A 17,742-nucleotide genomic window follows, 5' to 3' on the forward strand; every position below is an offset into this window, starting at 1 on the left:
TAGTGCTATTTCTTATTTGCTAAATATAAAGAAGTAAGCGGTATGTTCCATGTTTGCCCACAGCCTCAATATAATAGTCAGAAGCTGTGGGGAAGTGTGTGTGTGTGTGTGTGTGTGTGTGTGTGTGTGTGTGTGTGTTTTGGAGGCTGAGTGCTGTTGGAGTATGAACGTACAAGTTAGATCTAATGTCTGGCAGGGCAAAGGCCTAAATAAAGAGCAGTTAAAAAGAAAAAAAAAAGACTATTTTGCTTAACTCCAAGCATTAATAATAATTTCTTACCTTTTCATGTTTTAAAAATAATTATTTACTAGTGTTACAACTGTGTTGCCATTTTTTATTGAACCATTTAAAATATTGTATATATTTAAGAATCTCTAGAATGAGGTTACTCATCCATGTTATACATTAAGGTGTTTTCTGTGGAAAGTTTCAGGCTAAACATTAGCTTTATTTTTTTTCTTTAAATCAGAAATAATGACTAAAAATACTGTCAGTATCAAAGAGATCATTGTAACTGAATTGAAAAATTCTGTTGCTTGCCTCGTTTGGCAGAAATTGTTTTAATATGGATCCAAGTTCAGATCTTTGTGTTGCTCATTCAGCTAAAAGTAGACCCCACTCCAGCAGTTTGTGAAAAGGTGGAAAACTTGCTGGCAGTCCTGGAAATGGCGACTCCAAATCTGAACAGCTGTCTCCACAAACCAGACAGCTGCTCCTGTCAGCTGTGAAAGACCACATGCAAATAACTTTCGAATTTGAAAGTTAACCCTTTTTCACTTTGTTATTTCTATAGCTTTGTGTTTGTGGCCTCTTATTTTCATCTGAGCAGTTTATAAACAATTTAAATTTTATCTGTTAGAAAAATGACAATCACTAAATCTTAAAATTTTATTCAGTTTTTGTTAAATTTATTTTCAATCATAGGATTCGTTACCTAATTGAAAGCAGTTTTCCATGAGATATCACTATTTCTGTATTGAGTAGCTAAACATAAATATACTATTGCATGGAATCAAGCTTGCAGTATGTTGATTACCTGAATTTAGGAATATTGCCCACCTGAAGTTTATAGACTTCTCAGTTTTTCTCTCTTCCATCAAATGTTGGAAAAATCTCCTACCTTTTTGTAAGATTCTTTTTATCTATTTTAGGGTCTCTTCTTTCTCTGCCTTTGAATAAATAGTAGTGTTCCCATGTCAGTTCTCAACTTTACTGACTGCATACAGTTTCCTTGGGCTGCCCCTTCCCCATGTAGGATCTTAGGCACCGCTTCTACTCTGATGACTCCTAGGTCTATATTCAGCACAGGCTGCTCCAGAGTCCAGGGCCTATAATCCCAGTGCTTACTGGAGGCTTGGATTTGGAAGGCCCACAGACATCTCAGGGTCAGCATGTTCCATGGAAATCGTCACCTCACTCACTGGCGCTCTCTGTTCCTTGTCTTCACCCTTATCCTGCCTTACCGTTCACCTCTCTGGGTGTTCTGCTAGACTTGGCTTTTCCTTATCCCTCTGCTTCTTCCCTATTTGGATGATGAATTCAGTTTTAAATGTGTAGAATATAGTTCAGATATGGTAGAGTGCCTTTGTAATGCTGACGTTGGAAGAAGGGCATGAACCTACTATATTGCGTAACAATCATTGGTTTATCTTGGGCTTTATGTGGCTCATGGTTTTTTGTGGTTTTTAAAATTTTTTTATTTATTGATTTTTAGAGAGAAAGGGAGAGAGAGAAACATCAATTTGTTGTTCCACTTATTTGTGCATTCACTGGTTGTTTCTTGTATGTGCTCTGACTGGGGATTGAACCTGCAACCTTGGTGTATTAGGACAATACTCTAACCATGGAGCTACCTGACCAGGGCCTGTGGATCATGTTTTAGAGAACAGTACAGATAAGCTCTGAGGACAGTTTCTTATTTTTATTTTATTATATAGTCAATATTCTTCCATTAAAGGTATTCTTTCTTTTGTTATCACAAGACCAGGAACAAGCAACCATTTGGCTCTCTGGGCAGAGGAGAAACCCACTGTTGTCCCAGATTGCATTGTACCCATTGGTAATGCATCCACGGATATCATGTTTAATGTTGGTTAGATACAAGGGCATGATGACTGAAATTTAGTTATAGTTTTCAGACAAGGAACTTCCAAGTGAGTTATGTTCAAAACTTTATTAGACGATGCAGACATAGGAATTTTAAGTTGTACTTTAAATTTATTATATAAAACTTAAAATATAGAATATACTTTGAAAAACATTTTTGTTGTTCTAGACCAGGGGTTGGCAAACTTTTTCTGTAAAGCCCCCTTGTGAATATTAGACCGTGCAGGTCATGTGTTCTCTGAGGCAGCTATTCAGCTCTGCCATTGTAATTGCAGTATAGAAGCAGCCCTAGACAGTACCTAAACAAATAAGCATGGCAGTGTTCCAGTAAAACTTTTATGAACTTATGTAAAAATGTAGATTTTGTATACTTTTTACATCTCTTGAAATATTCTTTGATCCTGCCCGCGCCATACAAAAATGTAAAAACCACAGCCATACAAAATGAGTGGAGGCCAGATTAGGCTTGTGGGCCATGGTTTGCCAATGCTGTTCTAGACCAGAGAGGGTAACATATTTTAAACGTCAGTAGATCAGTTAACTTTGTGACTTTTAGTATTTTAAGTTTCTTAGAACCTTAAGAAGTTCAGGGATTAAAACTTAATAGAATCAGTGGTGAATGAGGATTTTTTTAGTATCTGTTCATTGTGTCCCAGCACTGTACCAGCAAATACTTAAGAGAAATGTTCTGACTTCAAGTAATTATTATGATTTGCAGAGTCAAAGTTAACATAACCTGAAACAAATAGAGAATAAATGTTTAAAATTATGTTACATTCAGAAAGCAGAGAGAGTTGTGTAGGAAAAGGACTGAAGAAGTCAAATGCTTGTGGAAAGTAGAAAATGGTCACAATTTCTTTATTGTTTTCCTTGGCTATTTTAATTAGAAGTGAACTCACAGAAATGAAGCATCTTTAAAATCTGAGAATATTAGTAACACTGTAAAGTTAGGGAGCAATATTTTGGAAGCACTTCCTTCATCCGGAATACTGTACACCTGGTGTTTCACATCGGTATTGCATCATTGAAATAAAATCTAGATGAAGTTTAAAGTGGCTTTAAATACAATTTTTGTTTTAAAATATTTTGGCATTTATTAATGATGTAGGATAAAGTGAGATTGAAACAAATTTTAGGCAACCTCAAGAGTTATTGAGAGTGCTTTATGTCAGCTGAATGAACGAATGTCTAGGAATTGAGCAGTATATTGGTTTTCTCCATGTGCAACTGTTTACTTTCACTAAAGCAGCATCTGTATACTCCTGATTGAACTTGTCTGCTAACTTTAGCAAGGAGCTGTAGCGAGGCATAGCTAGCATAATACAGATGACTGTCGTTGTTGCTGTTTTTAGAAGAAGCACTATGTCTGACTGGCTGGCATCTGTTTCTCTCTTTGTCATAACATGCTGGAGATAGTTCAATGTTCAAAATGTAGGTAGCCTGCAGTTAAAATTAATTGATATGTTTAAAATCATGGTCTATAATGCAAAGTGGACTGAGGGACATTCTCAAATTTAGCTTAATTCAGGAATTAATTTTCTAGAAATTACCAGCTTCTGTGAAGTTTTCTCTTACCTCATTCGGCATGATAGACACGTGACCCTTACAAAAGAAGAATTTATTTTTATGGATTAGTAATTCTTTCTAACAGGTACATCGAAAAATCAGAGAAGATTCGGATATGGCACAAGATTCTCTGCAGTGCCTGGCCCAGTTAGCTTCTTTACATGGACCTGTCTTCCCCGATGAAGGAGCACAGGTTGACTACCTAGCACACTTCATTGAGGGTTTACTGAGTACTATCAATGGGTAGGTATACTTGCCCTTTGTCACTGAAAAAGGAACCTTTAGGTTTTTCTTTATGTTTAACAGTGGTGGAAAAAAGGAGCTAGTGATTTTTCCCCACTTTGTATATTTTGAGTTATATGGGTAATTTGAAATTAATACAGAGACATGCCTTTAAAAATGAATGAATAGGTGATAATTTTTTGCATGTTTGGAAATGAGGTACTGTAACTTGTTTTCCACCACCAGTAACTCTTGTTACCTGGTTTGTAGAATTGAAATAGAAGATTCTGAAGCTGTGGGGATCTCCAGCATTATCAGCAACCTGATAACTGTGTTCCCTAGAAACGTCTTAACTGCCATTCCAAGTGAACTTTTCTCGTCCTTTGTGAACTGTCTCACACACCTCACTTGTTCTTTTGGGCGTAGTGCTGCACTGGAAGAAGTGGTAAGTGACCATTCTGAAATAAATAGTTTTTGTCGTTCACAAGGAAATTTTCTGGGCTTTTGAGACATTTCTCATGACAAGTAATAATTTTAAGTGAGTGCTAGCTGTTGTTAAAATTGCATTTTTGTTTAATATGTGCAAATTACTTGGCAATCTGTATTTGGAAACATGACTTTTAAAAATTTGTGGATTAAAATCTCTTTAGTAGGTTAAATGTATTGATCTTAAGATTTTAACTTTGTGGTAATTTAGTACCTGAATGTAGGAAATGGAGTGAAACGTTTATATTAAGAATTGCTGTTGAAAGCCCATTTTAACAATAAAAACTTTTAAGTTTAAATGGTGCTGCTAATTTTGTGGTATAGTTGCGATTATGTATAACTTTATATATTTACTGAGAATTTTAAAGATTTGGACTTATGGGACTTATATAAGTACTATTTGGTTCAAATAATTATAACCATGCTTATTTTAATTAGACTGTGCTCTTTAATTTTTTTGCTACAGTTTAATAGTATATCTTGATAACATTTAATTTATATTAAAATGAAGACCAGTAACAGTACTGAAGGTGTTTTTGGTAAAAGTTTTCAAATGTATATTTTTCAAATTTTATATTTAATTTTGAAAACAAGTACTAAAACTCCTTGACAACACAACTGCATTTGTAACAGCTACTGTGAATAACCACATTAATCATAGGAAATCATTGCTTTTCCCCCCTACAAAGTAGTTATTAAATTATAGAACTAATTGTTCTCTTTATGAAGCAAAATGCGGATCCTTTTCAAAGATTGTAAGGGTTAAAAGAGTACAGATATCTGTTAGAACTTCATGCTAAACCTTAACCGAGTTCTTTTGGGAGCCTTGCAGTGTGTTTTTTTTATCCCTTAGAAGTTCAGAGGATAAAGAACTCAGGAGTGGTTGTGTTTACGTGGTTGGGCATCAGTTTCATGAGGAAAGGAACCAGGTCGTGCAGATATTTGTATGTTGGGAAAAATGTAGGTAGTGGAGAAATTAAAGCTTTAAAGGTATCATATGTGAGATTTGAATTTCTCAGGGGGGAAAATGAGGTCCTAAGTATGGAAATACAGGGAAATTTTAAGTATTTAAGTTTTATTCAGACCCCTTTCAGATTATCACAGATTCTGAGTTAGTCAGGTTTCATTTAACACTGTTTCATTGTACTTTGTTCCCTTCTTTGTGTGTTTTCTAAACCAGATGGATTAAATAGCCTGTCCACCTCATATTTAGAAACAAAGCTACCTTTTGGTTTCTGTTTGTGGGTTAAGGATGTTCCTAAACATTTTATAGAAAAATTGCTGGAAGATACAGAATATCCTTGGCTTGCAGAGTTTAAGTTTAGAGTTTATTTATTTTGACCAGGAGGCAGACAACTTGGCAACAGTTTTTCTCTCACAGAAATACTAGAATACAGAAACTCTAGACACACTTTCTGAGAAGTGTGCTTGTTTCACAAGAAGTTGTGCTCTAGTTATAATGTTCCTGATAAATTTCATTGAAGAAAAGTGTTACTTCTTTTCATTAATCAGTTTCTTTTAACTGATCTTTTTATGACATTTAAAAATGTTTTAAACAATAATTTGTTACCTGTTGAAAAAGATGGAGGGAAGAAATTTGTGTAAAGCTTGCCTGACTCATACTAGCTGACTTGGCAAGGTTGGTGAAGTCAGGCTGGGCCAAGGAGCACCCCCACATGGTGAACTACCATAAGACTGAAGTGTCATGGGTGTCATCTCATCCTCCCATTGTTTGCATTGTCTCCTGTCTGCTGGTCCAGGGCCTGGGTAGGTGCAGCTGACACTAAAGTACTTGAACCAGAGTAGAGCTTCTGAGACAAAGGCCACGTACGTCATGTTATTTCCCTGAGTACCCCGTAATTGTGGAACCAGCACGTAATACAGAGTTGAGCCAAGGTGGAAAATGTTTAAAGGAATGATCTTTTAAGTTAAAATAGAAAAATTGAGAGATATTTAAAAAAAAACTGCTTTGGGAGTCAGCGTGCAACAGAAAGATCATGAACTTTGGAGGGAGACAGTACATCGTGAGCCAAGTAATAAACCCTGGGCAGATTGCTTACCCTTTGTGAGCGTGTTTTCTTGTCGGTATAGTTAGAATGATAACTTCTGATGTTTTAAGTATATGAAGGTGCCTATACGTGTACACAATAAAATGTGGATTAATAATGATAAATTTGAGCGCCTGTATTATCTGTATTGTCTTACCAAGTAAGACTAACTTGTAAGCCAATAATATTAATATTATTTTTTTTATAATTTTAATTTTGTGAAATGTTTTATTTTTATTTTTTTAAATATCAGAGTTTCTTTTCCTGGAAAATATTCAGTATATACACTTGTTTTATTTTGATATTTTTTCAGAACTACATTTATTTAGTAACACACATAGATTGTATCCCCGTTTAGAAATTTAGATGTCTGATCTTGATTATGTTGCTGTAGCAAGGGAAAAAAAGGAGTGTCTTAATGGGAAGAAAAATTCTTTTATTAAAATAGACAAAATTGGTTTGTTGTTTTTAATTGATCTTAGAGGAAGGGAGGGAAGGAAAGGAGGGGGAGAGAGAAACATTGATATGAGGGAGAAACATCAGTGTGAGAGGGAAACATTGATCAGATGCCTCTGCATGTGCCCCAACAGGAATCAAACATGCAACCTCTTGGTGTACAGGATGATGCTCCAACCAATGGAGCCACACCTGCCAGTGAGGGAAGAAAAATTCCTGATGCTTGTTGTGTTCATGAAGCACATCCTTCCTCGGTAGCTTTAGCCTGTATGTAAAGAGATTATTTGTGACAAACCCTCACCTTGCAGTGACCCGAAACTCTGCTCAAAAAAGCAATTCTAGCCTTCAGCCACATTGTCCTTGGCTGTTAAAATTTCTTGCTATTATTTGCGGCTTCCTGAAGCCAAGGAATTTTTTTCTTCCCCCCCAGAAATCAATTATTGTCTGTTGCCAGACTGAAGAGGTGAGAATGTTTGTGGGGATGAAACTATTGACTTAAAAATTAAAATCCTAACAAAACAATTGTTCATATTATTATATAAACTATTTTATTAAGTGTTTATTCTACAACACATGCATTTGAATTTAGTAAAAGTTGAAGTGAATATGACTCAAATTCAGTACTATGGTTTCTTGATTTCTTTTGTCAGTAGATAATTTTAAGTTCAGCCTTCAGTAGTTTCATCAGACAGAAGCCACAGTAACATGTTGAGTTAATTGAACAAGCAGCTGTCTTGCTGCTTAAACACTGAAGTATATGTGTAGGTGTGTGGAGTGGGTACGTAAGGGAGGTGGTAGTAGATAAACCTTATAAAGAAAGAACTTTACATTTAATTTTAGTGCATTTGTAGCTCATTCTCAAGACCAGCAGGACAAGGTAGTAAAGAAAAAGGTACTTGATGAAGTTGTTTGAAGTTTATTGTAGAGAGTAATGCCTAGTAGGTGAGTGGGTGCATTTCAACTTCAGCCTTCTTAATTCAGTACTGGTTTCTCAAGCTCCATGGACAGTTACTTTGTGGAGAGAAGATGTGGTCAAAAGGAGTACATTGAGGCCAAATTACAAACTGAGAAGTGGGAAGCAAAACTGGGTGATATTTCAGTGATAAGAGGGAAAGCAGTAGCTAACTTTTTGGAATGGTGATGTCAACACAGAGAACCTTAGCTCATTAGAGGATGGGACTGTTTGAGAAGCCACACTGCATGCCCACCTAGCAGTTCTGATGATACTGTGGAGAGCAAGACACAGTCTTGCCCATTATAGGCATTTATTTCCTCTGCTTTAAAGATCAAAGAATTAGGTGAGATGCTGGGGTATTTTTTTAAACCTTGCACATTTAAAGTGGACTTCTTTTTAATACAAACAATAACTTTAGCTCTACTAGGATATTTGGAAGAAAATTTATTACATCTTAAATACAGATTCTCATTAAAAGAGGGCTTTAAAAGTAATTTCAGTGTTTTAATTCTGATTGGTTTACAATTTTACTAGTGCTGACTTGTCATCTCTGATTTTTTTCAATCTGCTGTACCTAGCACTGAACCAGTATTTAAGTTTTACAGACTTCTGGCACATGACATAGAGTGTAGTAGATTTAGAATTAAGCCAATTTACTGTCATTGTAAATTTATTGTTCCATATGGTATCCTTTGTATTGTCTGTAATAGTAGCACTAGAAACGTAACCAAATCTAATGGGCTAGGTGTTCAAAAGAAATGCTGCAGTGAGGTAGAGAAAGGGGATTGCCCTTCTACTCAGGTAAGCCAGGGGAGTTCCTGAGATGTTACTCTGGGAATGTTGCTGATTAATTCACTTCCGACAATATGTACTGAATACCTACCAGGTGCCAGGCATGGTGCTAAATTCATATGTTTTCTTTAGCACTAAGAATTTGGAAATTTGTTGTGCATTTCCAAAAGGAAGAAAGTGTGTTAGTCTAGGAATGTAACATTTAAAAACACTTTTGTCACCCTAGCCCGTTTTGCTCAGTGGTTAGAGCATCAGCCCTCCGACTGAAGGGTCCTGGGTTCGATTCCAGCAACAGTGTACCTTGGTTGTGGGCTCATCCCTGGTCCCAGTTGGGGCAAGGCAGTCACTCGATGTGTCTCTCTCACATTGATGTTCCTTTCTTTCTTTTTCCCTTCCACTCTCTCTCAAAAGCAATGGAAAAAATATCCTCAGGTTGAGGATTATAAAAAACAAACAAAAAATCCCCTCTTTTGTTGATCACAACTCGAATTCATGGTGTTTTTGTAGGGTAGATTATTTTTAAGTGATCTATCTATAGGACTCATCAAACAGCTGCACTGTTTGTCCACTAAATCAATTTCTCATAGGGGATTTCAGAAGCCAGGAATACTGTCAGTTGCACAGGTACTCCAAAGTTAAATAAAATCATGAGAGAATGAATTTTATTTTGTATTTGACATTCAAAGTCTTTTAAATTCTTACTTTTTTAAAATGGAGAGTTTATGAAGTTTTATTTGTGCCGTTACTGTTATATTTCTCCAAATTGCCATATTTGCCTTAAATGATACTACTACCCTAGGGAAAGAATCTCAGTATTTACACAGATGAATAACAGCATGCACCAGTACTGCTCTTCTGGTCTCCATTTCTGCATTGTCCTGTCTTGTGAATGTTTTGCTCTGTGCTGTACATATGTTATTTAACCTGTAATTGGGTTTTGGGGGTTGTGTCAATGCCTGTAAATGCTCAGCTGGCTGTGAAATGTTTCATTTATATAAAGGAAAAACTTTATATGTATATTAAAGTTGTAAGAATAATAAAATGAACAACTGTGTACTGACCATCCAGATTAAGAAATAGTATATTGATAGAACCTTTTCTTCCCTTACGTGTACCTGGAGTTTTTAACCCCCTCTGTTACTGCAAGCATGTGTTTTGTTGGGTAAGTTATTTCTGCCAATTTTTTTCAGCGTATTTTCAAATGAATGCTGTGAGCAAACTTTCTGCCAGTGTTCTTGGCACTTTTTTCCATTCTCTGTGAGCTCTGTTATGAAATTTGTTTTCATTCCCAAATCCTTGTGAAGAGCAGTATGGCAGCAGCAGCCTCCAGCTGGAAATTGGAACACTAAGTCAGAGGTCATGGAACTTTTTAAAGTTGGTTATGACTTAGAATAAACTTTTACATGTGAGAATTAATCGCCCATTCCCATCTTACTGCTTTTTTATGTCTATGACTCAATGCATTTGAAAACTAACTCATGTAATTTATGTTTACATATGAAGACACTACTAATGATCAAAGACAGAGTTTTACAATTTCATGGAAGAGATTGAAAGTTGTCATATTGGTTATTTGCTATTTGTAGAGAAAAATCTACTGTGGAATGGCTTATACCAAAAACCTGATAGTAACTAGTACTGTAGTGGTTAGGAGTAGTTTTGGAGTTTACAGCATAACAATTGGATTTAGACCTACTCTACATGAGATTTGTCTTCTATACAAGACTCACCTTGTACATTTCTGCAGTATCTGATACTAGGTATTTACACACACGCTATATTTTTTTAGAGCAGTTTTGGATTCACAGCAAAACTGAGTGAAAACAGAGTTTCCTTATATCCCTTCCAACACACACAGCCTTTGCAGTATCAACATCCCTTACCAGATGCTACATTTATTACAGTTGATAAGTCAGCATTGACACGTCTATATCACCCAAATTCCACAGTTCACACTAGGGCTCACTCTTGGTGTTGCACATTCTTTGGGTTTGGACAAATGTATAATGTCTTGTATCCACTATTATAGTATCACACAGAGGAATTTCACTGCCCTAAAAATCCCTTGTGCCCTGCCTGTCCATACCCCTACTCTACCCTATGGCAACCACAGATACTTTTATTGTCTCCATATTTTTGCCTTTTCCAGAATGTTTAGTTGGAATCAAACAGTAATGCTAGATTTAATTTCTGAAATTTAATTTAAAGTAAAAAATTTGGGCAGTTTACATACTGAAAGTTTTATTTTCAAAGCTTTGTTTGGCAGTATCTTCATAAATACAGTTAATGACTTTTTAGATATTCACACCAGACAAAGGCAGACTTTTTTTTTTTTTTTACAGCTGAAGAGCTGTAGATTCACTCCTATACACTTCCAAGTTAATTATGGGCACTGAAATGTAAGTGTTGATATCGTATTTTGATCACCTTCCCCACCCTTCATTCCCAAATGGAGTAAAGTGGGGTCAAGTAGTCTCATAAGCTCTAAGCCCCTTTCCAAAGCCTTTCTGGCAGCAGGCCTGCCAATACTTGGGCTGTGAGCACATAGTGTCTAGCTGGGACTCCTCCGTCATTGCTGTGCACGTGCTCTGGCTTGGATGGTGGGTGTTAGCCAGGGTGGCCATGGAGCAGGGCCAAGGTTTTATGAAAAAGCACACGGTTAGGTTTCAGTTCTCCATGATTAGACTGAAAGCTCTAGTTGCCAATTGTCATTAACCACATTTCTCACACTTTGCTTGATGAGTTACTTGTATTGGTGTTCAAAAGGAGCCAGAAGTCTCTTTAGCAGTTTTCAGTTCTTATTTTAAATCACCATCCAATGAATGGGGGCTCTTACAATCTCCTGTGATCTTCTGTTTTCTCTCATACTGGGGCTTTATAGGAGGGACTGTTTCTTTGTCAATAAAAAGGCTTTTACATTTTAGATGTACTTTTCTATATAAATAAGTAAACTACAATAGCATGCATGGTATATGTACTAAAGAACAATGAAGGTAGTTCTTGGAAAATGCCCAGCTTCTTCCTTGGAGGTCAGAGGATGCTACTCCCTAAGTTCCTCTTAAGATGTGTTACCAGTCTGTTTATTTTGGCAAGAGAAACTGTTAAGACTTAACAAATGATATCTGCAAAGCACATGCTTTGTGAAGTATATAAACAGGCCGCAGATGTTTCTGTGGGAAGAAACGATCTTATTCATCTTCATATTCCACATACTTAGCTCTTAGCATTCAATAACTGTTTGTTCAGGAATAAATCCACCTCCTTCTCCTGCTGCTAATAACAAATTGAGCATTGTGCTGGCCTTTTTAGCACTGTGTTTGATCATTATATACTTCTTTAGTTCTCAAAAACACCAAGGTTGATTTTATTATATATCATATTTGATACAGACAAAAAATAAAACATATAGGTTCTGAAACATAATAAAATGACCATGAATGAACCCACAACCCAATGCAAGAATGTTACCAGTACTACGGTTGATGGTACTAGTAAGCCTCTCCCATTGATAGTACAGGTTCCATATACTGTTACCAAGTTTCTCTAATATTGCCATGTCTTCACCACCACAGTTCTTGCCAAACTTGCAAGTACTGTATAAAACATGGTCTTAATTTGTTTTCCCAAGTCCTAATGACATTGAGCATCTTTTCATATTGTAAATGTGTAATTCCCTTGGTCTGGATTAGTTCATTGCCCCTTTCCTATCAGGTTGTCCTTTCTTAGTGATGTGTAGAAATTCTCTATATATCCTGTTGCAGCTCTGCTCTCCCATATTTATGCTATTTTTTTCTTTAATTTGGAATTACTTTAGATTTACAGAAAAGTTGCCAAGATAGTACAGTTTCCATATATCTTCGATCAAGTTTCCTTAATATTACCATATTATGTAACTGTGGTACGTGTCAAACCTAACAAGTTAACAACATTACATTTTTATTAACTACATGCTTTATTTGGACTTCACCAAATTCCCACCAGTGTCCTTTGTCTGTTCCAGTCCCAGATACCATATTGCATTTACTCTTTATGATATCTTGTGATGAACAAGCGTTCTGCATATTAGTTGAACTCACTGTCATTTCTTTCATGATTTGCATTATTAGCTCCTTGTTTCAAAGACCTACCCTTCCTGCGTTTTCTTCCAAATACTTTTAAAAGTTTCATACCCTGGCTGGGTAGTTCAGTTGGTTAGTGTTGTCCCAATACACCAAGGTTGCGGGTTTGATCTCTGGTTAGGGCACATAGAAGAAGCAACCAATTGATGCATAAATAAGTGGAAAAACAAATCGATGTCTCCCTCTCTATAAAATCAATAAATAAAAAATTTTTTTAAAACAGTTTGCCTTGCCCGGCTGGGTGTGGCTCAGCAATTCAGCATCAACCTATGATCCAGGAGATCGCGGTTTGATTCCCGGTCAGGGCACATGCCCGGGTTGTGGGCTGATCCCCAGTGGGGGGCGTGTGCAAGGCAGCAGATCAATGGCGACTCTCTCATCGTTGACTTTTCTCTCTCTCTCTGTCTCTCTGTCTCTGTCTCTCCCTCTCTCTCTCTCTCTCTCCCCCTCCCTCCCTCCCTCTCCCTCTCCCTTCCTCTCTATGAAATCATTAAAAATATATTTAAAAAACACCAAAAAAACCCCAAACAAAAAACAGTTTGCCTTTCATGATTTTACCACCTTAGAATTTAATTTTGAATATGGTATCAAGCTTTAATTGTATTTTTTTCCATATGGCTAACAGATATTTTTCAGCAACATTCATTCATTTATATTTGTAATTTCTGCCCCCCTGTTTTATTGAGAAATAATTGACATACATTATTGTTTAAGTTTAAGGTGTACAAAATAATGGTTTGACTTACATATTTTGTAAATGATAACCACAGTAGGTTTGACTAACATCTATCATCTCATTTAGATACAATGAAAAGAAAAGAAAAAAAATGTCCTTGTGGTGTGAGAATTCTTAGTACCTACTCTCTTAACAGCTTTCATATCACACAACACTGTTAGCTACAGTCATCAAGTTGTACATCACATCCCTAGTACTTATTAATATTATAACTGCAAGTTTGGACCTTTGGACCCCCTTCCTTCAATCCCCCAGCTCTGGTAATTACAAATCCACAAGTCTGATCTCTGAGTCTGGTGTTGGTTTTCCCCTACAAGTAAGTGAGACTATATGATATTTGTCTTTATCTGACTTATTTTATTTAGCATGTGCCTTCAAGGCCCATCCATGATATCAAAATGGCATGATGTCCTCGGTTTTTATGGCTGAGTAATATTCCATTGTGTGTATACATGTGTATGTGTGTACAACAATTTCTTTATTCATTAATCCATTGATGGACACTGAGGTTGCTTCCATATCTGGGCCATTGTAAATTGCTGTGAACACGGAGGTACAGGTATCTCTTTGAGATAACGTTTTTGTTTCCTTTGGATATATTTCCAGAAGTGGAACTGCAGAATTGAATGTTAGTTTTGTTTTTAATTTTTTGAGGAATCTCCATACTGGTTTCCATAGTGATCAATTTACATTCCCACCAATTGTGCACAGGGTTCCTTTTCTTTCTATATCCCCACCAACACTTGTCATCTTTTGTATTTTTGATGATAGCCATTCCAGCAGGTGTGAGGGGATAGCTCATTGTAGTTTTGATTTTTATTTCCCTGGTGATTGGTGTTGGTGAACCCCTTTTCATGTACCTGTTGGCCACTTAATGTCTTCTTGGGAAAAATGTTATTCAAATATCCATTTTTAATTGATTTTTTTTTCTCCTCTATTTAGTTTTATGAGTTCTTATGGTTTGCAAATATTTTTTCTCAATCAGTAGGTTGTCTTTTCACTTTGTTGGGTGTTTTGCTGCCAGCAACATGTGTTGAATAGCCCTTCATTTCTCAATGACTTGCTGGACTAGTGCTGTCATATGTCTCGTTTTCACATATAAATGTTTTTTTTTGATTGGTCAGTTTGTCTTTCTGCACCTATATTTTGCTTTGTTCTGAAGAAATGTCTGGGTATGGTAGGACAGGTGTCGTTCTTTCCCCCTCTTTGCGCCCCTCCCCCCCAGTTCTTCAGAAGGGTCTTGGGTGTATTTGCTTTTTATTCTTTCATGTAAATCTTCTGTTTGGCAAGTTGGATTGTGGTTGGGATTATAGGGAACCTTAGTGAAGAATGGACATCACTACTAGATCAGCTCTATTCATGAATGTGGTATTATTCTATACTAATTTAGGTCTAATTTATTGTCTCTCAATAAAGGAACAACTTTTTTCTTTAGTACCTTATAATTTTGTTGCTGTTGTAAGTAGTATCTTTTTTAAACCTGACCTTTCAGACTGTTGCTGGCATTGAGCAATGCATGCAGTGGATGTTTCTATATTGGTCTGATATATACTAACTTAAAAATTCGTACTGATTCTAATAATTTGTCTTTAGAGTCATTTTAGTTTTCTATGGACAATTATATCATCTGTGAATAATGACAGTTTTGCTTCTTTACAGTCTTCACAATTTGTATTTCTTTTTCCTTGTACAATATTGAATACAAGTGGTAACTGAAGACATCTTTTCTGGCTTATCATTAGGAATAGCACTTATTACAGGTTTTTCTAATGTTAAAATTACCCTTGCATTTCTGAATTAAACCCAACTTGATGACCATGTATCATGGCCCTTTATAAACTGCTAATGTGTTTGGTATCAGTTACACCAGCCTCACAGATCACTCTCCAACTTGTCCTATTTTTCTATTCTCTAAAAGTCAGTTTGTATAAGATTGGTTGCTTTTTGTGTTTTTGGGTTTTTTTCTAGTTCAGCAGCTCTCGCCTATAAATTGACTAAGCCTGGTATTTTGCGGGGGGTGGGGGGTAGAGACATAAACTAAAAATTATGGGAGTATTCAGGTTTTCTCCAAAGACCAAGTCACACTTTTTTTAGGAATGTGTCTGTTGCAGGTTAAGTTTTTACTTTTACTTTTACTTTTTTCTTCACATTTATAATTAGAATTTTATTACTCAGGTCATTTCAGAATGCAGTTTTAATGTTGTGAAAATGTATGTTCATTGGTAAAAGTAATTTAAACAGTGCATAAAGTTAAAATTCTCCCCAAATCCCATCACTTACCACTTTCTTGTTATCTCTTTAATCATACATAGAACTATATAATACCCTTCCGCCCGATTATGGACATTTAATGCTTATTCATTGTATTTTAAATTTTTTTTGAAAAAGCAAAAAATTAGAAATAAACCAAGTCATTTGTAGTTTTTCCTTTTGAAACTTGTTATTTTAATGTTTTGATGTATTTTTTCCAGATTTTAAGGCATACTAATTAGACTTAAATAAAAAAATAATTACTTTTATTTATATTATTATGAACATTTTCTTATTTTATCAATTGGTGTTAGGAACCATGGTATTTAATGTAAAAAATTAAGGGAATGTTTCAGTAAATTTATTTGCACTGTTTTACGTAATGCTGCAGCAGTCTTATAAATTACCAGGTGACTCCTGTTAGTAGACATTCTTAAGTCAGTTTCATTTTCAGTTAACCCTTCAACTGGTGGCTTGTTTCACTTAAGGCCACTCTTGACAGCTTCTGTTCAAGAAGCAGGCAGGCTTTAGAAGAGTGGGTATGTCATAGAGAGATAGACAAAAGGTAATGAGCATAGCAGTTGAAAATTTAGGGATTATTTTATTTTTTTCATCACCCTCTGTTTCATACAAGATTTCTGTTGACTTAGTAAAAGAACATTTAAAATGAAATAATTGCTTAAAACTTGCGAAAGACAATCAGAATTAAATAAGAGTAGAAAGTTAAGACTGGAGAAAAAGAGCAATCTTGATATATAAGCTATAAGCTTATTTATATGTAATAAATTTGACTTTTTAGATTTGAAGTGGGATGGGAGATACACTTCCTTAAGAGGATCTGGTGCCAAAAGAGGAAGCTCACCTCATCTCAGGAATTTTTTCTAATTTTAGTAAAAATAAAAATTGAAGGAAAAAAAAAATCTCTTGCATAGCTTCAAGTAGGAGACAGTAAATTGAATCCTCAATCCCATGACCACAGGTGATGCTTAAACAGATTTTTTACATTCTTTAACTCTCAGTGTATTACCAGGGGCTTGTTTTTACTTTCTTTTTTGAACAGTTCTAACTATTTTAAACATTGATTTTTTTTTCTTTTTTTTTTTTTTCATGACTGTTCGTTCTAGGAGCCCTTAGGACAAAAAGAGCATTTACTATTTTTCAGTTGCCTTATGGATATGTCAGACTGTTCCCTAAGTCTAAAATACATTATGGGTCTTAGTGATATTATTTCTCCTGTATCTTGAAACATTTTGCTGTTTTATGACCTCAGGAAGTATTTCACCATTACTCATCAGTTCCCAGCTATAATTTAAAAAAAGTCTAAAATAATAAGATAGTGGAGGAATGATGGAATCACCTGTGAGGATGAGTTCATAGTGAACTCAGTTACTACAAGTGAAATACACAGCTGCTATTTATTTTTCAACTTTGAATTGAATTTTCCAAAGTATGGCTTGATCTTTCAAGAAGCTATAAAGGAAGTCTGAAGATACTCTTTTAAGTCTTTTATTTTTTTTAAGTTTCACTGGGTACTGTGTGGAATTCAGAGTTTTTCATTTTCTGCTCATAATAATAGTAGAAGAAAATTGCTAGAATAAGGCATTTCACAGTGGGAAAACAAATCAGAAGATGAATGTAAAGAGACAGCAGCATTCCAGGCTCTTTAATGATGGTAAAGGTGAAGTTGATAGTATAAGTGAAATTTGAGACTGAGTTGTAGCAGACTGTATCCTAAATTATCACCAAGAATTCATGAGCAAACAATATATTTCCAAAGCCAAAAAGAAAATATAGCACCTTCATTGCACAGGGGAAACTTCATCCAGTATTTTGTGACAAGAGTTTGGACTGTCACATTTTGTTAAAGGATGTTGACAGTGTTTATTGTTATTGATATTTATGCAACAAAATTTACTTATTACAGCACATTGATTGGATTAACACTAAAAGCAGTATGTACGGAGGTGGTTGGAAGGGAAAAAATGATGTAGAAATGAAAAAATGGG

The 17,742-nt window shown here is 35.6% G+C and overlaps 1 protein-coding gene across 5 annotated transcripts in view; it reads left to right on the forward strand.

The window, feature by feature from the left end:
• Positions 1–17,742, forward strand: part of XPO4 (exportin 4) — a gene marked incomplete at its 5' end in the record, with an annotated part of 103,554 nt that overhangs the window by 54,316 nt on the left and 31,496 nt on the right. For all 5 annotated transcript variants that reach the window (XM_081125519.1, XM_081125522.1, XM_081125523.1 and 2 more), the window contains 2 exons: positions 3,759–3,916; positions 4,166–4,340. In XM_081125519.1, the coding sequence (XP_080981645.1) occupies positions 3,759–3,916; positions 4,166–4,340 (333 nt within the window). The remainder of the gene's footprint in view (positions 1–3,758; positions 3,917–4,165; positions 4,341–17,742) is intronic.

This window comes from Miniopterus schreibersii (assembly GCF_964146895.1).
Source record: "Miniopterus schreibersii genome assembly, chromosome: 2".
Taxonomy (NCBI): domain Eukaryota; kingdom Metazoa; phylum Chordata; class Mammalia; order Chiroptera; family Miniopteridae; genus Miniopterus; species Miniopterus schreibersii.